Source organism: Ruditapes philippinarum, unplaced genomic scaffold (assembly GCF_026571515.1).
Source record: "Ruditapes philippinarum isolate M1 unplaced genomic scaffold, ASM2657151v2 ctg12531_1_1_1_1, whole genome shotgun sequence".
In the NCBI taxonomy this organism is placed as follows: domain Eukaryota; kingdom Metazoa; phylum Mollusca; class Bivalvia; order Venerida; family Veneridae; genus Ruditapes; species Ruditapes philippinarum.
Window position 1 is genome coordinate 1 of NW_026864567.1, and position 26,918 is coordinate 26,918.

Below are 26,918 nucleotides of genomic sequence, written 5' to 3' on the forward strand. Positions count from 1 at the left end.
ATTTTGCTTGAATAAGGATAATAATTATAAGTGAACCTGGCCACATGTTCACGAAAATAAATTTCTGATTTGCAAAGAAACCAACCTATTTTGGGATAAGATCAACGAATAACAAAATAAATACAAAAATAATCTGATCAAAATAACGGTCAATTTTTGGATCAACAGTATAATAACTGCATCTTGCAAAAATAACAAAATACAGTTATTCTGAAATTTAATAAAAATGCCATTTCAAGTGTAATTTTTATATAGTTTATATTAAATATTTAATCTATGATCCTGATTCCTTAAATCTTTGTTAACATCATGGGGCCTTAATTTCAAATTTGATTGGATTGCTGACCGTGTAGGTTCAAACCTTGTCAGGGGCAATGCCATTCTTTCCTTGAGCGAAACTTTACATTCATTGCGTAGTACTGGTTGGATACAGGAACGGATTCAAGAGTGTTGAAGCTTATAGCTCATAGCTTCCAACACAATCAAACTAAAATAAATTTGTATAAACTAAATCCTGATGCCCTCCTATTGAGTTAAGCTTTGAAATAAAAAAATAAGCAAACTAGATATCATTAAAAAGGAATTAAATCAACTAAACATACATTCCAGGACCTCCGCAGTAACAGTATGTAGCCTCCAGGTTATTTTTATGTTGTTGGTCCCAAGTCAATGTTTCCAGGTTGTAGGGTAATTCTAGCTTCATCTTGGTCATTTCGTCATCTGAATACAACATAAATGAGCCGCGTCATGACAAAACCAACGTAATGCGTTGGCGACCAGCATGGATCCAGACCAGCCTGCGCATTCGCGCAGTCTGATCAGGATCCATGCTGTTCGCAATCAGTTTCTGTACTTATAATAGGGTTGGTAAGCCGAGCAGCATGGATCCTGATCCAGCAGCATGGAAGGCCGAAGCGCAGGCTGGTCTGGATCCATGCTGGTTGCAAACCCATTATGTTGGTTTTGTCATGGCGCGGCTCATATATATATATATATATATATATAGATTATGCCCCATGCTTAGTTAATAATATCTGTCACATATTGCGGTTCAGACCGGAATATCCGTCCTGAGGTAACGATGCTAGCAGAGTTATCTCCCATTGACAGGTTTCCAAGGGACGGATATTCCGATCCAAACTGCAAACATAATTATGTCAGATATTTTTTCTTGCATATTCTGCCATATTATTTCATATCTAAAATGATTTACCTCAATATGATATAATATGTGCATGGAAATTAAAGTCATTTCATCCATAACTTTTTTCTTACAATAGCGTATGAAGTTACAACTTAAATAACAACGGCGAAATGATGTCATCCTAAGCACATATTTCCCTTCTAAAACAACATCATTTTAAAACAGTTCATTCATAACGTGCGCTAAAATGACGTTGCTGTTTGGCACACGATTCATCTGGAACCCCTCATGCCAGATGAAATTTCCGGCATGGGTAAATCTCACGGAAAGACCAGTTTGCTATGCAAGAAACTACAATAAGGGCCTAGAAAATGTATAAATTTACACGGGTCAATTGTAGTTATAGGGGTCTTTGAAAATGACCTAGAAGAACGATACTGCAGACATTGATCTCAAGCTTTCAGTTAAAAGTCAATTCAAGAGTGAGTAGGTTATTTATCAAATAAGGACACTGTCAGACGAAAATTGACTTTTACAAATTGTTTCAATAATATGCTTTTTCTTTCACAATTTTAAGGAAAATAATGCTAAAATTTTTTAATTTAAAAAAAAAATTGTGCTGCTTTACAAATAAAAAAAAAACCCTTAAAAATGTTTGTTACAAAAGCTAACCATTTTCTGTTCCAGCAGTTTAAGGGGTAAACCAAACTATACAGTGTTTTGTACATGACAAAATTGAGAATAAAATATTAAAGTTTTACCTAATTGTAGTTCTTTGTCAGTCTTGCCAGCCCCACTTGAGACAAGAAAGAAGACACACGTCCTACAATACCACGGCTCGTCGGGGTCAACAATCTTTCCACAGCCGATATTAGGATTGTGACATTGTTGATGAAAACCTGTATTACATAACTTCTTGAGTTTAAATGATGGTTTGAAACTAGTATTACATAACGAATTTCGTGTGTTTAAATGATGGTTTGAAATTGATGGTTTAAAATAAATTAATACATAGAGGATATTGAATGAGTGTAAGTTCAATACTGAATTTATTGCACGAGTTGAATAAAATTATATTATGCGAGCCTCTGGCGAGCATATTATTTTATTCAACGAGTGCAATAAATTCAATAATGAACTCACACGAATTTATTATTCTATTTATCACATACCCAAATAAAGACCGTTTTAAGTGAAATAAGAGTCATTTTTCATTGACGCGCATGTAGTATAACGCCGACATTTAGCGTGTCTTTTCACTTTGTTTGTATAACGCTAATGACATCACGTCGAAATATATGCTCATCCGTGCAATAACCATATTTACGGAGTCGCAAAATTGGCACGGGTGTGTGATAAACTAGAAATGTGTCCATTTCAGTTGAACCCACCATACAATACAGATGACTCCACCACTAAAATCAAACAAAGAAACAGCTTAAACAAATCTTTTAAAAGAAAATTTAAAAATAAATTAAGTTTTTTCCTTTTTTTCAATTTAAACAGGTCTGTCAAGTCACACTTGTTGTCTTGTCTAAGTATCAATCATTTAAATAAATACATGACAAAGTTAACAAAATATAAGGAAAATTCAATCCTTTGACCACTGTTTATTCTAGAATTCGAAAAACAGGGGGGATTTTTATCGAAAAATGAGAATTGATTACATTTGTTGATCTTTTTCCTTCTTTGTCTATGTAAAATTCCCCCTTCCTCTCAGAAAATAGGGGTGATTTCTCAAAAATAGGGGTGATTTCTCAAAAATAGGGGTGAATCCCCCCCTCGCCCCTCCTAGAATAGACACAGTTTGACAGTCAATATCATTTAAAGTTCATTACTAAATTATACAACATATCCATTTGGTCACAAGTGTTGTTTTGTCCACATACAAATCAAATATGAGCATAAATAATACCATTATGACAATTTAACCAAAATTAAATAATTTGACCTTAAGGGTAAGTCATTTAAAGCCAAAGGTCAGTTCAAACTTTTAGAAGGACTTGTCCAAATATGGAGATAATCCATCTGTTAATTGCCATGTTACAGTCAATTTTAACAAAAATTCAGAGAAAATTCAAAAATTTAACCTGCAAGGTCAAGGTCATGAATGAGCCAAGGTCAATTTGGGTTTGATATACAAAAATGTCTAATAATCCTTGTTTGATTGTCGATTGTTGTCTAAATATGAAGTCAATCCATTATTTGATATCAGGAAACTACCTGCCTATATGACTGAAATACTGTTGGAAAAAGGCGTAAAATGAAACAAACAAACAAACAAAATTATAGCCAGTTACAAGGCTCAAGGTCATTTATGAATGAAGGTCTGTCTGCTAAACTTTAAGGTCTATCCTAAAAGATTGTTGTGTTCAAGTTTGTATACAATTCATTCAAAGATAACAAAGTTATAGCCACTTATAGTAAAAATCAGAAAAAAAAATTAAGCAAAATTTAGACATTTGACGTTGAAGGACAAGGTCATTTATGAATGAAGGTCAAGTTTAGTCCGACCTCTTTCAAGGTCTTGTTTCAAGGGTTGTTGTGGCCAAGTACTAAGACAATATACCAAAGAGTTATGATCAAGGTATAAGTTTGCAGAACACCATCATGAAAAATGCTGTTTTACATACATTATGTGTACATACCTTGCAGACAATATTCACAGAGGACAATCTCGTTAGGTGGCTCAGACACATCACTCAAACATATACAGCAGGTCATTTCCTCCTCCTTTAATACTGTAAATTAAAAGATGTCAAGTTCAAACATATACAGCAAGTCATTTCCTCCTCCTTTAATACTGTAAATGAAAAGATGGCAAGTTCAAACATATACAGCAAGTCATTTCCTCCTCCTTTAATACTGTAAATGAAAAGATGGCAAGTTGAAACATATACAGCAAGTCATTTCCTCCTCCTTTAATACTGTAAATGAAAAGATTGCAAGTTCAAACATATACAGCAGGTCATTTCCTCCTCCTTTAATACTGTAAATGAAAAGATTGCAAGTTCAAACATATACAGCAAGTCATTTCCTCCTCCTTTAAACCTGTAAATGAAAAGATTGCAAGTTCAAACATATACAGCAGGTCATTTCCTCCTCCTTTAATACTGTAAATGAAAAGATGTCAAGTTCAAACATATACAGCAAGTCATTTCCTCCTCCTTTAATACTGTAAATTAAAAGATGTCAAGTTCAACATTTTCAATTAAAAACTATCAGCACATATAAACACTAGAAATAAGATTTTTCACATTTTCTTCTTCTTTTTTTCTTCCTTTATTTTGATTGGGTTTTACACGGCACAAGTCATGTCAATATTGTCGTAACAACTTTCTGTTTTACCTGTGGAGAAAACTTCAAGAGCCTCTATACATTATTTCAGGCACTAACAGGCATCTGAGTAGAACCAATGATGCTCTTTAAGCTAGGTGGATAACTTCCTCACATGAACGACTCCAAAGTCCTTGGCAAGACTCAAACCTTCTGCTGTAAGTTTTGTTTGGCTTTACGGAGCCCCTACCTCTATGTATATCTTTGAACAATCAGTAACAAACTTACCTCTATGTTTATCTTAACAATTTGTAACAAACTTACCTCTATGTTTATCTTTGAACAATCAGTAACAAACTTACCTCTATGTATATCTTTGAACAATCAGTAACAAGCTTACCTCTATGTATATCTTTGAACAATTTGTAACAAGCTTACCTCTATGTATATCTTTGAACAATTTGTAACAAACTTACCTCTATGTATATCTTTGAACAATTTGTAACAAGCTTACCTCTATGTATATCTTTGAACAATTTGTAACAAGCTTACCTCTATGTATATCTTTGAACAATGACCAGTACTCTGATTTATCTTCATATCTCAACAAACACTTCTTCGATCGGTCATCAATCTGAAATATATGTTGAGTTAAATTTCAAGTAGACAACATCAAGTTCAAATGCTGAATTGTTTATCTCTAGATTATTCAAGCTACTGCTTTTGGTACTTAAACATGCCTTCATCAGAATTCAAATATGATTGTTTAAATCTGACATATTGTTAGAAATGCCAACTTTAGGCCCTAGAAAAAATATGCAGTAATTATGTTCCAGACAAAGGGATTTTCAAAAATTTTGAAATTATCTTTGACAAACTATGCCATCTGCCACTATATAAAACAGAACTAGTAACTTTTTTTTGGTTGGGTTTTTAAGTCACATGGTCATATGCCAATTTTCCAGCTTAATTGCTGCAGGAATAGCTCAGGTGTCTCTTTGTATATGATATCAAGCACAGACAGGCAATTGAGTAGAACCATTGACATTGGACAGCTTGGTAGTTTTCTCACATAAAAGATTCTGAAGAAGCTGGTGTCGCTCACACCTACACAGAGAGAGACAATGGGCTTAAAGTCAACAACTTTAACCTCCTGACCATGACCAAACTACAAGTCAGTGATCAAACCAATCTCTAGTTAATACTGAGAGGAAACAGTTTTCACTATATCAAAGTCACTCTGACCTTGACCTTTCACATGGACCCCCAAAAATCAAAAGGGGTCTTCTTCTCAGTGTGGGTGATATTCCTATAAAATTTGAAAGCTGTTGGTCAAATAGTTCTCTAGTTGTCTAGCAGAAACATTGTTCTTATTAAAGGTCACTTTACCTTGACCTTCAAGCATGGGCACCCAAAATCAACAAGAGAGCCGTGATTGCTTACCAGAAACAATTGTTTTTTCAGTGTCAGAAATAGTTTTTCAAATGAACTTGCCTTAAAGGCATGTCCCCCTCAATTTCAAATTGCCCATATATTTATATAGTTTTCCCCAACACTGATTGTTCTTTTTCTTCTAAAAATGTTATGTATAGACAAAGTTTGATCATCCATCAATTAGTTTAGCAGATAATGATGTTTAAAGGGTTTTCTATTTTTAGCTCTAGAGGCCCCTAAAGGGGCCCAATCAAATGAGTAAATTTGATAATAGACTACCTAAGAATGCTACAGACAAAGTTTGTTGGTCATCAATTAGCTCAGTAGAAGAGGATGTTTCTCTACTTTTTTTTAGCTCTTAACAAATAAATTTGAACAAATTTGATAACAGACCATCTAATAATGCAACATACAAAGTTCGGTGATCATCCGTCAATTAGTTCAGTGAAAGATGTTAGAAAAGTTTTTCTATTTTTAGCCAATTAGAACAAATTTGATGACAGACAATCTAGGAATGCTACTGACTAAGTTTACTGACTAAGTTTGTTGATCATCCATCAATAAGTTCAGTAGAAAAAGATATTTTAAGGATTTTCTATTCTTAGCTCTGTTGACCCCTAAAAGGGGCCAAATTGAAATGATATGAGCAAATTAAAGTGTGACTGTCACAAAGATGCTAGGGACCAAATTTGAAGTACATTTTGCCCAGAAGTTTCAGGGAAGACGACGAATGTTGACACATGGCGACAGGCACCGGAACATAAACCCTTTGATACTAATAGCTCCACCAAAGGTTTTGGTGAGCAAATAAGGGTTTTCTACTCAGTGCGGGTTGATCAACCTATGAATTCAAAGGCTCTGGTTCAATAGGTTCTACACTTATTGATCGGAAACGAAATGGTCTATTGGCGGACTGACCAACATTTGCACAACAATAGACACCCTTTTCTTTGAAAAGGGGGCATGGAAAATTTATATTTTGTTTGTTTGTTTGATTTGGTTTTACGTCACAACAACACAGTATAGGTCATATGGCGATGTTCCAGCTTTCCTGGTGGAGGAATACCTCAGGTGCCCTTCTGTGCATTTTTTCATGCACGAACGGGCACTGAGTGACCAACCGACGTTCGCAAGCTACTGATAGCTCCGTAAACACGAAAGAATCACAAGTCCCGCACGATTCGAACCCAAAATGAGGGGAAAAGTGTGGTTGAAAAGTCAAAGAAAATTTATATAAAAGTGTGAAGAACACATGTTAACCATTAGATCTAATAGAATGTTTAAGCTCAAAGCATTTCAGATGTTTATCTCATTGATACAATTAACACATATTGTACTTTACCCGAAGTATATTCCCAAGATAGTATAGTCCGTCATGCCATCTAGCGAGCACTTCATCATTACGTGAGAATAAGTATTTTTTCTTTTTACTTATCTTCTTGACCTTCGTACCACCTCCTGTACACACAGGTGTTGTACACGGAGACTTCGTAGGTGACGAACAAGGAGTACTGTTCGGCGTAAGGATTTCGGATTTGATCGGAGACATATTTGGGGTGCTTGATCTAGACGACCTGCGGGAAGTTCGACTATCTGATCTAGATGGAGTTAAAGACACTTTTCCATGAGATGTTTCCTTACATTTAGCACTCGTGTTGCGTCTCAACATATTTACAGTTTCTTCGAGGCTTTTTTTGCCTTTAATCTTGCTTAATTGTTCATTCTTATTCTTAGCTGTCACAGTGGCTTTACTATAGCATTGTTCCTCCACTTTCTTCAAATTTTCACTTGCTTCAACAGGAAGTGTTTTAGGACGCTCTAATGGCTTGTTAAAACTTGATGATAATTTACTGTCAGATTGAATAAAGACAGGTGTATGTAATGCTGTTGTTGCTGGGTTCCCTGGTAAATAAAAATATCATTAAATTAATAATATAAGAATCAGTAATACAATTGTACAAAATTCACAGCTTAAATAACATTCATTTTTTATATATATTTTTTTTCCTTTAAAAAAAGTGACACTTTAGTTTTCCTACCTAATTTTGGAAACCTTAACCTTGATCCCCACTGACCCCAAATTCCAACTAAGGCAATCACTTTAAAGGTGATTCATTCCACCACCAACAACCTAAACCTTTTGAAAAATAAGTTGTCTAACTTGACCAATTAGCCGTGATGTTTAATCTGTGTACGAATAATTATTACAATCAATTGCCTATCTCCAGAAAATATTTCTCTATTTTCAGTTACGGTGACCTTGACCTTAAACCTAAGGGGTACAACAATATGCTCAAGCTAAGTCTATTCATAAGCTTGCTAAGTGCCGAGTTTCATTAAAATAACTCATTTTTTATTCGAGTTATCAACCAGAAAACATTTTACTACTTTTAGTAATGTTAAAACAGTTCAGTGACATTGACCTTGACTTAGGAGGTCCAAAAGCAATTCCAAGCAAGGTGTCAAAATATGCTTGCTAAATCCCAAGTTTGATTATAATATCTCATTGTGACTCTAGTTATCATCATTCTGGAAACCATTTTTCTATTTTTAGTAACAGAGACCTTGACCCTAGGGCGTCAAACAACAATCCCAACTGGGGTTTCTAAATAAGGTTGTTATAAACAAAGTTTGATTTACAATAATTTATTACTAACTTTGTTGTCTGGAAACCATTTTTTCTATTTCTAGTAATGGTGACCTGGACCTTGACCCCAAGGGTTCAAAAGCAATACCAACTGGGGTTTCCATATAAGGTTGCTATATACCAAGTTTGATTACAATAACTCATTCCAAACTCTAGTTATCGTCCGGAAACCATGAGGTGGACAAACAGACCGATCAACCAACCCACCGCAAGCTGACTCTTATATACCCCTCCTAAAATTTGTTTGTGAGGGTATAATCAAATGAAGAGGGTCACCCAAGATATGTTCTTACCAAATATGAAAGACATCTGTCAATAAATAAAGGCTGTATGAGCAAGAGTAAGAATCAATGCATGACTTAAATTTTGCAGTGATTAAATGAATGCAAAGAATCACTATAAAGGATTGCACCAGAACAGTGAAGAATCCCTTATTTAGAATTTGTTTTTTGTAACTTTCAATTGACCCCAATTTTTTTCCGTTTACAATGGTTCTGTTATCATATTCTAACAACATGCCAAGTTTCAAGAAATTCTATTGTACAGTTTTAATTTTGCCTATATGTCTATATGAAAACTCCCGAAAACGTCCTTAAGCAATTAAGTCAATTGACTACCATATTATCACTCAAGGTGAGCTTCATCAAAATCAATTAGGGGGTTAAAGACAAGATGATATTTAACACTTTTTGTCTATTTCAAGCACTGGCCACCATCCTGTTCAACAGACCAGAACCATTTGAGCAAATTTTATAAAGCCCAATCTAAGACTCCTTCCTGTATAGAGTTAGGGTTAGGTCATCAAAATCTACCAAAACAGTTAAGGAAAAGATGTTTTTTTCCTATTTATAGCTCCAGAGGCCATCTTGTTCAGCACAGCAGATGTATTTGAGCAATTTTTGGAGGGGGCCATCCAACGATCATTCCTGTACATACACTTTCATCACTATTGGGGATGGGGTTTAAGTGACATTATGCCCATCCAAGGGTAAATAGTGAGTGAACAGGTGAATATCAAAATAAGTTTTCATTTTGCCATAATTCCTTTTAATTTAATAATTTACTTCCCATAAACAATAACTAATGCAGACCCAAATAAAATTTCTGTACATATCTATCACAATTTACCTATAACGCTAAGTTTATAAAAAGAGTGGGGTAGTCTTTTTATATTTAAGGCAGATTTATAATTTTATCCTGAACATTTTCTGATATCAACTGTTGGTCAAACATCATTTTAACAGTCAATCTTTTGAAATATAAAGTCAATTCATCTCAACTTGACTATGAAAATATGAGCATGATGTCACTTTAAGGAGATGTGGTTTAAGAATTCTGACTAATGACAGACACCGGACACAAGGGTATCACAATAGCACCTTGTGCAAACGTGAGCATAAAATCAAAATTTAGATTCAGACTCATTTTTAAGCTGGGAGCTACCTGATTACAAAAAGTTATATTCCTGACTGGCTGAAATTCTCGGTTAATTTCTCTTATGTTCCTATTTACCTGAGATTTTATTGGTTGTAATCGGTTGACGCAATGATGTAAAAGCTGATCCCTGATATATGTCACTGGTCCCTGCTGATAAGCTATCTAGAGAAAGCCGTGTAGGTAGTGTTTTGAGCTTCGGAGAACAACTTGACCTTAAATAGTAAATTGAGCCGTGTCATGACAAAACCAACATAATGGTTTTGCGACCAGCATGGATCCAGACCAGCCTGCGCATCCGCGCAGCACAGTCTGATCAGGATCCATGCTGTCAGCTATCAGTTTCTCTACTTGTAATAGGGTTTGTAAGCGAACAGCATGGATCCTGATCAGGCTGGTCTGGATCCATGCTGGTCGCAAACCCATTATGTTGGATTTGTCGTGACGCGGCTTTAATGTTTCATATTACTGGGACAGATTATATGTTTAATACAACATAGCAACTGACAAGTTTTCAGTCATTCAAAGGCACGAGCCGGGACGGCAAGTGAAAATATGTGGCATTTTATCAAGTTTGGTGAAAATATATTCCATATTTCACCAAAAATGAAAATAATGACCTTTTTTATTTAATTTTCATTATCAAAGAAAAATGATCCCCTGGCTTGCTAAGCAACTGCAATTGTACAGATCAGTAAAATACTGATTACGCAAACAATTTTTGTGAGTTTATTTTATTTCACTAACTAAATACGGAGTATTTATGGTGAAATAAATGCAAACGGCCTTGTTTTGACTGTTTTTGCACGTGCTGTTTGGCGCTACATGGTGATATGAAATATATTTGACTGATATAGCACAATATTTCATGGCAAAAATTAAATAAAATAGTATAATGTTAATTTAAATAATTATCACAATTTATCCTAAAGTATATTTCGTGCAGAACCAGCTAGTAACCTTTAATCTTTGTTTGTCGATTCATTATACTTCTTTCACTCTTCACCATTATCAAGAGTTTGACATGCTTTACAGATTATAATTCTAATAGGTATCAAGATAATTGGTTATAATTACTAATTGGAAGATACTGACATTTTGAAGATATTACAATCACAAGTATCACTTTCATTTTCACGGATTTTGGAAGTAAATTTCAATTGATATTAACCCAAAATTTACCAGAAAATCGTTCAGAATTCAGAAATTTAGAAGTTTCGTACTACAAATTTTTTTAATTATATAACAAACAGGAGAAATTTCGAGACCCTGTAAATGTTCAGATTTCCGAAGTTTCCGGATTTTAGAAGTTCCAGAATTTGGAAGTTACACTGTAGGAATGATGAAACCATCGAATAGAAACAAGAGGGCAATAATGGCCCTTATAATATCGTATATATTTGATCCAGATTGACACTAAATTTTTCTAATCATGTTACCTGAACAGTATAGATTATCTAATTGTTAAATTCACTACACACTCTGAAACATAGATTGTTTAATAACATACCTGTAATTAAAAGAGATTTCTGAGTCCAAACTGTCGGCAGTTTTAAGATTAGCTTTGGATTTCCTTCGCTTTGGCACTGATGTTATAATCTTATTTTCTTCTGAACTTGGTGAGAGGGAACCAGCTCTTTCAGTGGTCCTTGTTCTTTTACGTCTCTGTTTCACATTTAGTTTTTCTTTCTTACCTAACTTCTCCACGTGTCTATCAAGAGATGACGCTAACGATAACCTACTATTGTTCCGCTTTTTCTCCCGATAGTTTGGTTTAGGCACATTGGCGTTCATTCGTGGAGAACACCTCAAAGTTGCAGATTCAATACTTTTCCTTCTTTCAAGATTTTGTTTACCCTTCAGTAAGGATATTTCAAAAGCACTCATTTGACCTTTAAACGGACTGAGGTCATTCACTTCTTGCAGCTTTTTCGAATAGATTTCTTTTAGATTGTCTGTATTAAGGCCATTAGTCACGTGGTTCAAGTTCTGATCAAGCACCTTTATCAGAGAGCTGTCTACTTTATTTGAGCTATCAAATAAACTGGGATTTGACTGTTCACGTTGTGTTGAATTCCCCTTTAGCTTCTCTTTACCTTTTTGTTTATTGGTGAAGAACTCTTCCTTACTTTCAAGTTTTTCTTTTTGCGTTAACATCTTCTCATTCTCTAGTCTACTTGCCCGTCTTGCCTCAATAATTTCCCGAGCATCGTGTACCCCTGTAGAGAAGCGTATCAAACCATTAGGTCCGTCAACTTGACTCGATACCTTATCATTCAAAGAATTCATTTTTCTTCTTTTAGGTCGGGTGTCTGCCACTTCATCCTCTTCACGCTTCCTTTTCAAACGTCTTTCCCTCATTTTTATTGTACTGTCCTTTGGAATGGATGCCAAGTTTTTCTCAACTTTTTTCTGTGACAGAGCTTTCAATTTTGCTTTTTCATACGTGAAATGAGTTCCGTTTAAAGGATATCGTTCACATTGTGAATGGTTATTTCCCGGAGATAAACTCTTGTCTGACCTAAATAAAATTTAAAAGATTATCAATTGTTAATAACTGACTTTTAACAAAACAAGAGGGCCATGATGGCCCTGAAATTGCTCAACTGTATATAGGCCCCAGGGGCAGGGCCAATTTTAACCTAGGGGCTTTTATTCGAACAAACTTGGTAGACACCCATTTGAAGATGTTTCATGACAAATATCTAAGTTCTAGCTGTTACAAGATTTTTTAAGTTTTTACTATACACATATAGGGAAAATTAATGAAATCCCCCTCTCTGGGCGAAGCCAATTTTGTCCCCAGGGCTTTTATTTGAACAATATTGGTAGTCACTCACTAGAAGATAGTTCATGCTTAATATCTAAACTCTAGCTCTTTGGGTTTTTTAAATGAAGATTTTTTAAGTTTTTACTATATACATATAAGGAAAATCGATGATCCCAGGGGCGGGGCCAATTTTGACCCCAGGGCTTTTATTTTACCAAACTTGGTAGACATCCACTAGAAGATTTGTGATGCTTAATATCTAAGCTCTAGCTATTTGGGCTTTTTAAAAGAAGATTTTTTAAGTTTTTACTATATACAAATAAGGAAAATCAATGACCCCCCGGGGCGGGGCCAATTTTAACTCCAGGGCATTTATTTTAACAAACTTGGTAGACACTGACTAAATGATGTTTCATGCCAAATATTTTAGCTCTAGCTCTTACGGTTTTCTCAAAGTAGATATTTTTAGTTTTTTCTTTTGTTGCCATTGCAACCAGAGTTCTGCTTAGAATTAAATTCTTTGAACAATTTTTAAAGTTGACTACCAAAGGAACATTCCTGTGAAGTTTGGATGAAATTGGCTTAGCGGTTTATGAGGAGATGTTGTTTAAAGTAAAAGTTTACGGACAGGCGACATACGAAAAGCAATCACAAAAGCTCACCATGTCACTTTGTGACAGGTGAGCTAAAAAAACTGAACTTTTAAGAGACAAGTCAACCTTTAATATATACACAGTAATTTGTCTGCCCCTGCAACAACAAAAATGCTTTTCATATTCTCCAATAATGATAATAAAAGAAGTTCTGGTTAATTTTTAGTAATCAGCAAGGTTGTCATTAACATTTCTTGTTGTCATTAACATTTCTTGAAAAAGGTTTTTTAGAGTTGTTTTCTTTAATTTGATGCGGTCATTTTTGTTTTCATCATTTAACAAAGAGTGTTTTCTTAATTTTGAGCCAAGCCAAAATGCATCTGAGACAGTCATTCAGGCCTTTGGCAGCCTCTATAATGACCGCATGCAGCCAAAATTATAAATGTTATAATAATATTCAGTTCCAAATTTGTTTGCACACACCGTTTTTTCATTCTATGTTCAAGGCCCTCAAACAACTCAATGTTTACACGTACCATTTTTTTAAATATTCAGTGCTAACCTTTTCCAAATTGCATATCTGTAGTCGAGATAATGATTAGAAATTGTGATTTTTTTTATGTTATCCAAGTTCAAGGGGGGTATCTGTCAAAACAAACTTTTTGAAGTCAAGGCCCCTGTGACCTTGACCTTTGACCTGGTGACCTCAAAATCAATAGGGGTCATCTACTAATCATGACTAACCACCATGCCTGATATGAAGACTATGGGGTGTAGGAATCTTAAGTTATTGGGCGGACAAGAAAAAACCGGCGGACAGCTGGACGGACTAATAATATCTGTCATATGTTGCGGTTCGGACCGGAATATCCGTCCCGAGGGGACCCGCCCATTGAGCGGTAACTAGGCTTGCCTAGTTACCGTCCATGGGCGGGTTCCCGAGGGACGGATATTCCGATCCTAACCGCAAACATATGAAAGATATATTTTCTTGCATATTCTGCCATATTATTTCATATTTAAAATGGTTTACCTCAATATGATATATGTTCATGGAAATTAAAGTCATTTCATCCATAACTATTTTCTTACAATAGCGTATGAACTTACAACTTAAATAACAACGGCGAAATGAAGTCATCCTAAGACATATTTCCCTTCTAAAACGACGTCATTTTAACGCGGTTCATTCATAAATGGCGCTAAAATGACGTTGTTGTTTGGCACGCGACTCATCTGGCACCCCCCATGCCAGATGAAATTTCCGGCATGGGTAAAACTCACGGAAACGCCAGTTTGCTATGCAAGAAAAGCTGATTCCAGTATAACCCCCTTACAACTTTGTTGTGCGGGGGTATAAAAACATCTGACCATGACCAAATTAGAACTTCACTTTGTGTTTCTGGTAAAATACCAGCACATGCAATTACTTTGCTTACATTTATGACTGTTTCTCACTGAAGATAAGTTTGCAGATTTGATCAATAATTGCTTGAAGATGTTCTGATGAAAATATTACGGACAACCAGTTTTTCTTGAATTGGTTGCCCGAATGACAACAATTTTTAAACCCTAATTTCACAGACTGCTATATGCCCCTGCCATTTTATGACAGCATCATTAAACATTTACATCTAAAAAAAATTCCGACACAAATTTTGGATGGGTCAGACAAAAGCAGCAAACAAACAATCTTTCAATTTAGGCCCAGGAAGAATGCAAATGTATGCTGTAATAACTAAAATACAAATGCTTAAAAAACCTAAACTATATGGAAGTGAAAATCAGTTTGGACATTTAAAAAATGCATGCCTTGCTTTCCTAATAGACAAAAAATATAAACAATATTTCAAGCAGAAAAGCATTGAAAATTGACGTTTGTAACTCTTATTCAATACATTATCTAGTAATTTCAAAATGCTATGTACCATGAGCATGTTGGCAGGTAATTGGCTTAAACCAGTCTGATGCAGATAATTTGTCCGGCCTACTGTACTGTAGGCGGAGCATAGTGAATTAGCAAAGTGATTTTTTGCCTTGTTTGTTAGGCCTAAAAAAAAATATTGTTTTGTTAGGGTAACATGCTCTCAAGGAATAGGTAGGGTAGGTCGGATTTTTTTTTTTTTTCTTTTTTTTTTTTTTTTTTTTCACCAGTATTTTGAAATGTAGATATGGACATTTCTGACATCCCTCCCGGGTGGCACAAATACATCCCTTCTATGTTTACAAAAGACATTTCAGGTGTAACAATCTTAAACTCTTGGTGTTCTTCTGGTGAAGATCACACGCCGTTTTACAAATATTGACGATGTGATCCGCCAAATCGGCAGAAAGGAAACATCCCAATATGTATGCATTAACATGCATGGCTATACATCCTTTAACTAGAATAGAAACACAATCTATTTATCAGCTATTTATAAGCTTTCTCTAAATATTTGTTTATATATATTCATGTAGATTTATTGATAATAATGTGTAAGAAAAAATATGATGAAAATTTTATTAACTTTATATTTTTACTTTCCTCACTTTTAACAGAAGATATAGTTACATTGGATAATGATTAATAAAATCTGTCTATCCTGTTCTGTTTACAGAAGTTTCTTTTATGATCTTCTGGTGTTTGTAATGTCACATTTATGTGCATATAATTATGCTTATAAAACAATTTTCAAATATCGAAGAATATGTAAAATTTGTACTGCAAACATTTGTGCACATTATATTTGATCACTTAAATTATATTCATTCATTTCTTATTGAAAAATTCAACTGAGAAATTATAGAAAATAAATTTCTAATTACCTCCCTTTATTTTCATGAAATGTTAAACTCGGTAATATCTTTATAAATAAGGCTTTTTGAAAATTACAATATTAATAAATCTTAATCTGAGCGTCATATTTATGACATTAAAACAAATATATATATTGAAACAATAAGAACAATTCTTTCCTGACAAATTTTTTGTTATATACATGAGCACATGATATACCCGATCGCATTCGTAGTTTTAGGATGTCGTGCCCATGTGCGTACAAGCTGTGTCAAATTTGGCATTTCTACAAAGATAACAATGCAAAACACTCTCACTTTCTACAACATACCAATCAGGCCATCCTTAAAAAAATGTTTGTTTGCAGTAACCCGACCCAGAATTTTCAAGGTGGGTAGGTAGGTCGATTTTTTTTTTTTTTTTTTTTTATTGAACTGTTCTCCCAAATGAACATGGAATTTCAAAATGCTGGACAATGTATGCTTTGATAATCTGGTAACAATTAATAAATTAATAATGAATTCTAATTTAATAAGAACTACATTTTATTTCTTCTATTATCTTTTAAAAGAACGAAAACAAAGCACAAGGCGTAACTTTCTGATTTAAAAAAAAAAAAATTATCCAGACCGTGAAAAAAAAATTTGAGTAGGGGCAAATTTTGTGAGTCGGTCGCGTTACTGCAAACAAACATTTTTTTAAGGATGGCCTCATATAAAGATTTTTGCGAATTGGCTTTCTTAAGTTTTCGCGTGTATTAGGTGTATCAGAATCAGTAACTTTTTTTTTACTGCTAGGTTTGGGCATTTCACCCTAAGCCATGACGTGAGCCAGTGTTTCTGCCAGCTCTGATTTTCTGAGGGTCTTTTATGACCCCCTGTATGATATTTTAGGGGTCATTTCAAATTCATAAGGGTCATGCCAATAAATTTAACAAAAATGTAAAAAAAAAAACAGGTAACACTTTATAAGTTTTATTTACAATATTTTGTATATTTTTCGTGAAGAAATTGGTCAATCTCTGCTATTTTGGATTATTTGTCATCCAATAATAACGCTGTATTTCTTAAAAATTATGTGTGTTAATTTCATAGAAGAAAGAAAGTCGATACTATATTGAATTCGTTTCATAGTCGCCTTCTATTTTTCATAGTGCTTCATAGTACCGCCTAGTGACGTAATCAAGGGCCAAATAAAGCTTGACACTAAATATGTTTAGTGTTCATCCTTAGCTGTTTTACAGAAATTAGAAACATTCTCCTGTCGCTATCGCTCCCTTCGAAGTTTCTAATTTCTGTAGAACAGCACAGATGAACACTTACATATACGCAGACTGCATTTTCCAGCAGACAGTTATTCGTTCGCAGAATATGACGACAACAAAATAAATAATTTTGTCTGGGCGCTTTCAATATATGCAGTAACGTATAAATGCAAGCGTTTATTAACTAGTTGAAATTGGCTAAATGCCGGACCACAGACCCGGTAAATTTCATTTCTCATTAAAATTATAGTGGAGCCCACGGTAAACATTCCGTACATTTTTATACTGAATTGACGGTTTATAGTCTGTATATCTGACTTGTGTTGAAATCAGCGACGGTGAAATTCTTGCGTCACAAAATACGCACTAACTAAATTTCATTGCGTCATGGCTGAAAATAGTGCGCCAAAAACGCGCTCTGGCAGAAACACTGCGTGAGCGACATTACAATTTTTAATTGATGTCATCCAAATGAAATTAATCATTTTTAATTGACTAACAGTTTTGTGATAGCCGTGAAAAACCCATTGCACAGGTTAAACACCGCGTGTATATCAATTAGGGAAGATTTGCACGTGTTTAGATGATCGGAAAAAATTATTCTATAATTATCGCCAAATCCCGTATTAAACTCGCAAAATATACCCGTTTCGGGCTGATGATCTCATTATTTACTGCTTAGAGTAGGCTGTCTATCGCTTTGCATACAGGTAGAAGGGTAGTATATAGCGACGCACTGATTGGATAATGATAATTGGCAGTCATCATATGGGCGGATACAATCTCTGCTCTTTACATCGACAAGTAATTACTCTTTGGGAATTAAGATTTTATCGGCGATGTTGACTTCTCTTTGATCAATTGAGAGAGCGAAATGGAAATATACACAGCGAAATTTTCGCCTGAATTGCCCTTCCGGGTGAGCAGCCGTACCGTACCTCCAATAATACTGTATTTTCATCAATTTTTTTTTTTTCTTTCTTTTTTTTTTTTTTGGACACGAAAAAAAACGGTAGGGTCGGCACATATTATTAGGTAGGGTCGGGTGACCCGAACAAAACTATATTTTTTTTTAGGCCTTAGATAGGATTTGCCATGTTTAAACTACTTTCTTTTTAACAGTTCACAACATTTAACTTTGAAAATACATTTTCAAAATTGTCATGAAAATTAGCATGAATCTTGAGGCAAACTGTTTAAAGATACTAAGAATTATAAGGCCGCCCTTAAAAAAATGTTTGTTTGCAGTAACCCGACCCAGAATTTTTAAGGTGGGTAGGTAGGTCATTTTTTTTTTTTTTTATTGAACAATAATGCTGGACAATATATGCTTTGATAATCTGGTAACAATTAATAAATTGACAACTGAATTCTAATTTAATAAGAACTACCTTTTATTTCTTCTATTAACCTTAAAGCGTAATTTTCTGATTTAAAAAAAAAATAAAATTTTATCCAGACCACGGAAAAAAAATTTGAGTAGGGGCAAATTTTGTGAGTTGGTCGCGTTTCTGCAAACAAACATTTTTTTAAGGATGGCCTAAGGGTTAAAATCACAGCGCAACAACGAGTGTATCTTACTTGGCTGGGGAGTTATCAGGCTCTGAATTCCATGACTTCATTTTCTGCAGCATGCCTCCCATTGAAGTATCATGTTCAGATTTTTGGTTAATCTTGATGCAATACTCTTCCTCCAGTGTCTTCACAAACTCGTCTTGATAGTTTGTCCCCTGGTGATACAATCTAGTAGTGCCAGCCATATTTCATCAATCTAAGGTAAATGAAAGAGTTTCAAATACAATAATCACTGTTTGAAACTTGAGACAACATAATTGTCACCTCAGTGCCATATTTCATCAATCTAAGGTAAATGAAAGAGTTTCAATTACAATAATCACTGTTTGAAACTTGAGACAACATAATTGTCACCTCAGTGCCATATTTCATCAATCTAAGGTACAGTAAATGAAAGAGTTTCAAATACAATAATCACTGTTTGAAACTTGAGACAACATAATTGTCACCGCAGTGCCATATTTCATCAATCTAAGGTAAATGAAAGAGTTTCAAATACAATAATCACTGTTTGAAACTTGAGACAACATAATTGTCACCTCAGTGCAATAACTGGATAACTCTTATAATATTTAGCAGACTTCTCGAAATCAGTGATGCATCTAGGCCGCGAGATTGCTAGATTCAGACTTCCCGAAAGTTGAAAAAAACTGTCAGACATTCGGTCTGACAAACCACGAAAATCTGTCGGACCGAAACAAAACTGTCGGACCAAATAAAATTGATCAAAATCAAAGAAAAACAGTACTTGTGTTTGTATTTCTAAGACACTTTTTGTTTTTTATTTTTTTCGCCGTAAAAATCGGCACAATCCAGGGTTTTTTTTGCTATATAACTGTAGCCGTTTAACGGCTACTTCCCCAGCTGAAAAAAAGTTCCCCTTGAGCTAAAAAATTCCCCTTGGTCTGAATAAAATCAACTATTATGGCTTGCTTGTTTAAAAAATCACATTTTTGTTCAAATAGTTCAAATTTTTATAGGCCTACAGTGATATTACCGATTGTCCTGCAAGTAAAAAGTCCAAATGCCGACGATGGGCAATCCTCTCCATTACGCTGATCATATCTTTAAACATTCTGTCTTTGTGAAAATTGTCCTCAAAATATGCAGACATTTGTAAATATATGTTATATTATTTATTGTTATAGATTTCAATCATAGTCTGGAGGAATATGGAGTTATATTAATACCAAAAATCGGCAAAATATTCTATTATCACATATTTTCGCGACCTACTTCCTGTTTGATTTTCGGCTTGAATTTGGAGAGGAATGTGCTAGATTATGTAAATAAATTACAAAACATAAAAAGTCAATTGATTTTTGTGCATTAAGTGTCAAAATGTCCTTTGAGAATCATCATCTAACTAATTTAGCACTTAATGCAGTTTTAACATAGAATTATCAAAGCAACCATTCTGAAATAAATAGGGGAGGTGTGTGAGGTGGTTACAACAATGTTGAAGCTTGGCAACATCACACATGATATTGACTCAAGTGATTCCAACTAAAAAAAAAGTTTTGTATGTTCAAGGAATTCAAAGCCAAAGATCTGAACTGTTTTCATTGTTTATGACTCACCTGACTTTTAGGGCATGTGTTTATTGTTAATTTTAAAGTTATTAACTCATTTTTTTATGTAATAGATTTTCCCCAAAATGTCATTTTATCGCGCATTTTTTCCCCAACTGAAAGGCCAGGCCGTTTCTCCAAAATTGAAAAAAAAGCCCTGCTGAATCCGTACAGCGCATTTTCATCTCCTCTCTGTCATACACCAATGATTCATGGTTCTGCTTCCATTTTTCATTAAATTTTGTCTCAGGTCTATTCTTTTCATCTTTTTATTGCTGTTCTGCGCACTCTTCTGACGTAGATTTTCGGTTTTTCTCAGGTTTGGCACCTTTAGCGATGCCATTTTGTATACATGCGGCTTGGATAAAAACCGGACATTCTGACCGATCCGGAATAAAAAATTGTCGGACCTGATCAAAATTTATCGGACATGTCCGTCGGACCGACGTATTTCGGGAAGTCTGGAGATTTGCCTTTTTTTATGCAGATCGCGCATTTTAATGAAGTCAATGCGTGCCAAGTCGCGCATCTGATGATCTTTTCAACTTAATTCAGTTTATCTACATCGTATCTTGGACGCTTCATTCACTCGTGGTGATGACTAAAATACATACTAAATCACCTGTAGCAGCCAACTGGGTCATCTCCCGTATGTTTTGAAGTATTTGTCAATACTTTATTTTTTCTACTTTCGTTTTTGAGCGGAAGATAGCTGTCAAAAATGCCTGAACGTAAAATAAATGAATTATTTTTGGTATTTAATATTGTAAGGTAAATGTATGTCCCCCACATTTTTTTCAAATCCCCCACATTTTTCAGTTGAGTTGGGGACAATCCCCCATAATTTTGAAATTCTAGATGCAACGCTGGAAATCAGACTTCCCGAAAGTTGAAAAAAACTGTCAGACATTCGGTCTGACAAACCATGAAAATCTGTCGGACCGAAACGAAATCTGTCGGACCAAATAAAATTGATCAAAATCAAAGAATAACGTGTGTTTGTATTTCTAAGACACTTTTTGTTTTTAAATTTTTTGCCGTAAAAATCGGCACATTCCTTACAGCGCATTTTCATCTCCTCCCTATCATACACCAACGATTCACTGTCTTGCTTCTAATTTTCATTAAATTTTGTCTCAGGTCTATTCTTTTTATCCTTTTACTACTGTTCTGCGCGTTCCTCTGACGTAGATAAGGTTTGGCACCTTTAGCGAGGCCATTTTGTATACATGCGGCTTGGATAAAAGCCGGACAGTCGGACCGATGCGGAATAAAAACTCGTCGGACCTGATCAAAATTTATCGGACATGTCCGTCGGACCGACGTATTTCGGGAAGTTGTATACAAAATGGCGTCACTAAAGGTGCCAAACCTTGGAAAAAACAAAAATCTGCATCAGAGATCAGTGTGCAGAACAGCTGTAAAAGGATGAAAAGAATAGACCTGAGACAAAATTTAATGAAAAATGGAAGCAATACCATTAATCGTTTGTGTATGGCAGGGAGGAAATGAAAATGCGCTGTACGGACTGTGCCGATTCATTGTATGTTACAAACACATACTGGTAATGGCTCCATCTCAACTAATGTAAACAATATCTTTAGTAAATTTAATTCCTAAACTATATTTTAAGTGTTATTACACACATTTTAACAAAACATATCTTCCTTTTGGTTACGATTTTTTTAATCATAAAAAGCGGCATCGCGAAATTATGTGATAATTGAAAATTTGTCTATTTCCTGCAGAAACATTCACAATTCTACTTGTTGTTGATTTTGATCATATTAGATTAAATATTTTTTGATTATTTTAAGATTGTTAGTCATCGGCTATTTCAACAGGCATCGTAAAACAAAATTTTCACATTTGTAATTTTCTTACCCAAAAATTTTCGTATCGAAAATCAAAAAAAAGTTTAGGGTTGGCGTTGAAAAAAAAGGGTCCGTCGGGTTCCCTGAACCAGACATATTTTCTATTTTGGCCTTAGTGATATGAAAGATATATTAACAATGGAATGGAGAAAAAAAATGAATTTGATTTGTACAATTTTTACAATGCTTCGTCATGATACTGAAATTATCCAAAACTCCCATTCTCATATTCAGTTTAGATGAATTTCATTTTCCTTAATATGTTATCTATAGTATAACGCATTATTCTGTTTTATCTGTAGAAAATTTGAAGACATAAAATATCAAATGAACAAATCCTACTATAAATTCGAATTTCTGACCGATTAAGCATACATATTGTCTTTTTTGTCCTCATTTATTTGTATAATGATTCAGAACTATCAATTTGTTGTTGCATTGTCATACTGTTATTTTTATATTTGTTTATGTAAATGATACACTTGCTGGTGATATATTCAAACCGAAAGTTGAACTTCAAAAAACATCTCGATTTGATTTGCTGATTTTTTAAGTGCAGTTTAATCGAGTAAATGCTCTTGATGTCAACAATATGCCCACCCCAAAAACCAGGGACTCACAGTTTCAAACCCTGAAATTGCTGAGTTATTATCATATAGTTACTATATATTGATAGTTTTAATTTGAAAGTAAATTTACAAAAAAATCTCCGAAATAGAACGTACTTAAATGTTTAAAAAAAAATCAGAGTGACATTGGAAATTTGTCATCGAGCGGGTCAAATTACTAGAATATATTCTGTTTAAGTTGACATTCCAAAACAAGTGCTACACAAATATGTTGTTTATAATTTATGTACTATGCCCACAGTAAGCTTTTAATGGTAAAAGCAATGCAAAATATTACCAAAAACATTTACTGTCATCAGATTGATATAACTTGAACACAATTTGGTATAACCAAATTCCTACCAGACAGGACTTCCTACTCAGAAAATTCATGCGTCCAAAAGATGCACATTATTTGAAACTTTGCATCCACAGCAAATTCATTGCTTTCTGGACGCAGGACCAGGGCCTTTCCACTAGTTTTGGGGAAGGCGCCCTAGCCCTTTTTGTGGGGAAAAAAATGCGCGGTTTTCGTTCTTTTGGGGAAAAAATCATATTTTCCACTGGCAGTTTAACCATTATTACTATTAATAAAGACTTACTTAAATTATACATTTGGAGGAAATATAATATATATTTCAAACACACTTATTTTAGGAGCTTTCTGTCCAACATAAGTTAAAGGGATTTTTTTACAGATCAATTTATTGCCACTTTTTATTTGCCCAAGAATACATTGACTCATATTTCCTTATTATAGAAAATTTACTTAGGACATGTGAGGGTTCTTGATTTGATTCAGAGGGAACATTATTATCAGTTCCCACAGTATCACTATTACTTGCACTGTTGTGCTAGACTCGCTATTTCCCACACTTGGGCATGTTGTGCTACTAGGACACACAAACTTGCTAGTGGATACATGTATTGGATTCTCTTGCACTTACAGGAAGTCAACAATTTTTCCAATTTTTCATAAACAATTACAAATGTCACTCAATTGTATTTTCTTCTTGTTCTGTGACATTGTTTACATTTGCGACATTGTAAATCGGTCGCCGTATTGTAAAAAAATCACATGTGCACTAAAAAAATAACTTTAAGTGGGGTTTTCCCATGTTCAATTGTATAAAATCGAGGTAGCCCTCTAGTGGGTAATTGAATAATTAGCTTTCATTGGACAAAAAACAATGATCTATTTAAATTTTTAAGCAAGAAAGTTTGTTTACAAGTTTTTTTCTTCGATTAAACATTTATCCGAAAGGGAAAATCTTCGCAAGAAGGGGAGTTTTAGACTGTTTTTTGGGGAAAAAAGGTAGTAAGTTGGCATGGGGAAGCAGCCGAATACCGGCTACAGCAAAGAAGGGTAAAAAGGCCCTGAGGACGCAGAGGTAAAAATCACTGGTCTTGGGGTAAATAGACCGACCGGCCTGCTCATGCCCGATTATACGGGGAAGTCAAAGACCGGGCCCGCGAAGCGGGTCCGGGCTTTGGCTTGCCCGGCCTTAGACTACACGTGTATATTTAAAAGAAAATCAAATAAAAAGCAATTAAAAAATATATAGAATTCTATACCTATCAATGAAATTTTCAGTGTCAGTTCTAGTCGGGCGCCGCCATTTACAATGTAACTCAATGATAATAGGCGGGGTATTCCGATAACGGAACAAATCTCAACTTTTCGGATAAATAATAAACGTCGAGTGTTCCGAGTGAAAACGGAAGCGGTGCATGTAATACCGAATGACACCTTTAAAACGGAAAGAATGAAAGGAATTTTTAACGACTTCCCCATGCATAGGCTTTGCCTAATTTCATATTAATAGTAATAATAAAAAGTTGCGACAATAATACTGAGTTATCTCAGGGTTGTCATTAAGAGGCGGCAGGAGGCCAAAATGCCTGTCTCAAATGCATTATGGGCCGCCTCAAAACTAAGAAAACACTCTTTGTTATGCATGATAAAGACAGAAATGACCGCCTCAAGTTCAAAACAAACCTTCTGCAAAAAATGTTAATGACAACCCTGTATCTAGAGTATAATGCATGGAGAGAGCTCAGAATGTTCCTCCTCCAAAAAAGATGGACATTTGCCAAACATACAGGACCTTTCGGCCCCAAACCTAATCAGCCCGAGCAAAAAAATCGGCTCCTAGACGTAAAGGGCAAAAATGTCCAGGGCTCAAACATTTTGGGTAATTTGGGGCCAAAACGTCTAGGGCCTAAATGACTCAAAAACATTTGCAACATAAATGAAAGTAAGTCCTATGAATGACACCAAGTCCAAAGTATTTTAGTTTGAGTTTGAAGTTCTTACAATTCATTTGAGATTTCCGATAGCTTTTTTCAGATATGATGTTTTCAATAATGACTTTTAATGTCTAAAAGGACAGTTTTCTGTATTGAGGACAAAATATCACTGTCTAAAAATGTTTTGTAAAGTTCATTTATGCCAGGTTAGGCCTTTGCCCTACGATGATACGAGAAAACTGGATACACGAGTTTTGCAATTTGACTGGAAATTATAAATTTAATAATAGATAATGACGTGACGATGACAATAATGAACATGTACATCCAATAATTCAGTTTCTGAACACATTTTTCTAATAGTTTGCCGCCGGTATGTAACTATAATTTAACAGGTAGAGGAAATCACTTAAAACAATTTACCTCCGGAAATTTGTTTTCCCGCCATCATAATTTTTCAATGAAGCCAACACAAATTTTATTTTCTGGCAAGATTTGCTCGATAAGAGAACATCTGGGCAATAAATGAATTATGAAGAAACATTATACGTTTTTTTCATGCAAGTAAAATAACAAATAATTCAGTAAAAGGCGTGATCTAGTTACATTTTGCTTTTTTTTCTCTGTAAAACCCACCTGTTTTCATTTTAACACCGGTGAACACGGATATATTTCACATCGTGAAAATTATTGTTAGCTGGCTGGCTATCCACCACTAAAATTGTGTACGCACATGTATGTCTTCAGACATCTATAGATGAAAAACTAAAAATGTTCAAAAGCGACTTATAAAGTTTTGGAAGCCAGAACTAGGTCATACTAAATTATTGAATTACACATATAGTAGACCAAACTCCTCACAGTGATTACCTCCCTACGCCGAAGAATTAAGGGGAGATCACTGCGTGGAGATTGATAGCAGACATGTGAAAAACGGGGGTCACATTCATAAAGAATCTTAAGTTTTAAGGGAAGAAAATCCTAAGTCCAATAATTTGCTTAAGGTAAAATTTTCCTTAAAAAGTTTCCTTAAATGTCACCTTAAAGGTTAAGGTAGCGTAGAAGTTAAGGAGAAATCCTACAAAAGTTAAGGGAATCTTGACTTATGGATTTTTATGAATAAGACCACAGATTTATACCCCGGGCCCTAGAAACATAGATTAAAATCGAGTATTAAAGATGAGAACTTTCTTCGTGAACAATCATCTAAAAGTGTCTGACCATTGTTCTATTCGCAAATTGTCTTCAAAAGCCCCTGAACAGACTTGCTTTAAATAACATGATGTGACAAACATTTAAAGAAGTTCTCAGCAGCTTAATTTAAATTTTCTAGTTTTTTTTTTTATTAATTGAAAAGCAATTGAAACCGCAAAATGTCGCTATCGCTTGTCCAATTAAAACTTGAGATTGATGAAAAATAATCCATTTTGCAACAAGTTTTTGCCTAAAATCAATAGAGTATTGATAATTGATTAAGACAGACAACAGAAGTTCGAGAAAAAGACTCTTATTGTCCACAAATTGTTTTAAATGCTGCATGCATTCTCCGAATTGCAACTATGGTACCATAACGATTTTAAACTGGAATGTAACAATCTTGAGATGTGTTATATTCTTTTAAATTTGTACTCATAACAATATCAAAAGACTACATTTGGAATAAAATTGATAAATTAGACTCATGCAGTGAAACAATTTT

General features: G+C 34.5%; 1 protein-coding gene across 3 annotated transcripts; it reads right to left on the reverse strand.

Annotated features, from left to right (window-relative positions):
* Positions 1 to 567: 567 nt before the first annotated feature.
* On the reverse strand, positions 568 to 25,958 carry LOC132726099 (uncharacterized). 3 transcript variants are annotated; one of them, XM_060711368.1, is made up of 9 exons: positions 25,856 to 25,958; positions 18,923 to 19,112; positions 11,446 to 12,456; positions 10,014 to 10,150; positions 7,197 to 7,756; positions 4,973 to 5,054; positions 3,793 to 3,885; positions 1,906 to 2,043; positions 568 to 720 (listed from the first exon to the last, which is right to left on the reverse strand). In XM_060711368.1, the coding sequence occupies exons 2-9, from the start codon at positions 19,099 to 19,101 to the stop codon at positions 593 to 595; spliced, it is 2,328 nt and encodes a 775-aa protein (XP_060567351.1). In that variant the 5' UTR covers positions 19,102 to 19,112; positions 25,856 to 25,958; the 3' UTR covers positions 568 to 592. The 3 variants fall into 3 exon arrangements, with proteins under 3 accessions (XP_060567351.1, XP_060567353.1, XP_060567350.1); XM_060711370.1 differs by having other exon boundaries at positions 25,826 to 25,892; XM_060711367.1 differs by lacking the exon at positions 25,856 to 25,958 and adding an exon at positions 25,643 to 25,785.
* Between the last annotated feature and the right edge of the window lie 960 nt (positions 25,959 to 26,918).

Excerpts from the sequence above, each read along its gene's own strand:
- LOC132726099 (XM_060711368.1), bottom strand. The coding sequence starts at position 19,101 with ATGGCTGGCACTACTAGATTGTATCACCAGGGGACAAACTATCAAGAC. Across the intron at positions 10,151-11,445 it reads GAAATCTCTTTTAATTACAG|GTCAAGTTGTTCTCCGAAGC; the intron begins GTATGTTATTAA and ends TTACTATTTAAG. Across the intron at positions 5,055-7,196 it reads ATCTTGGGAATATACTTCGG|ATTGATGACCGATCGAAGAA; the intron begins GTAAAGTACAAT and ends CATATATTTCAG.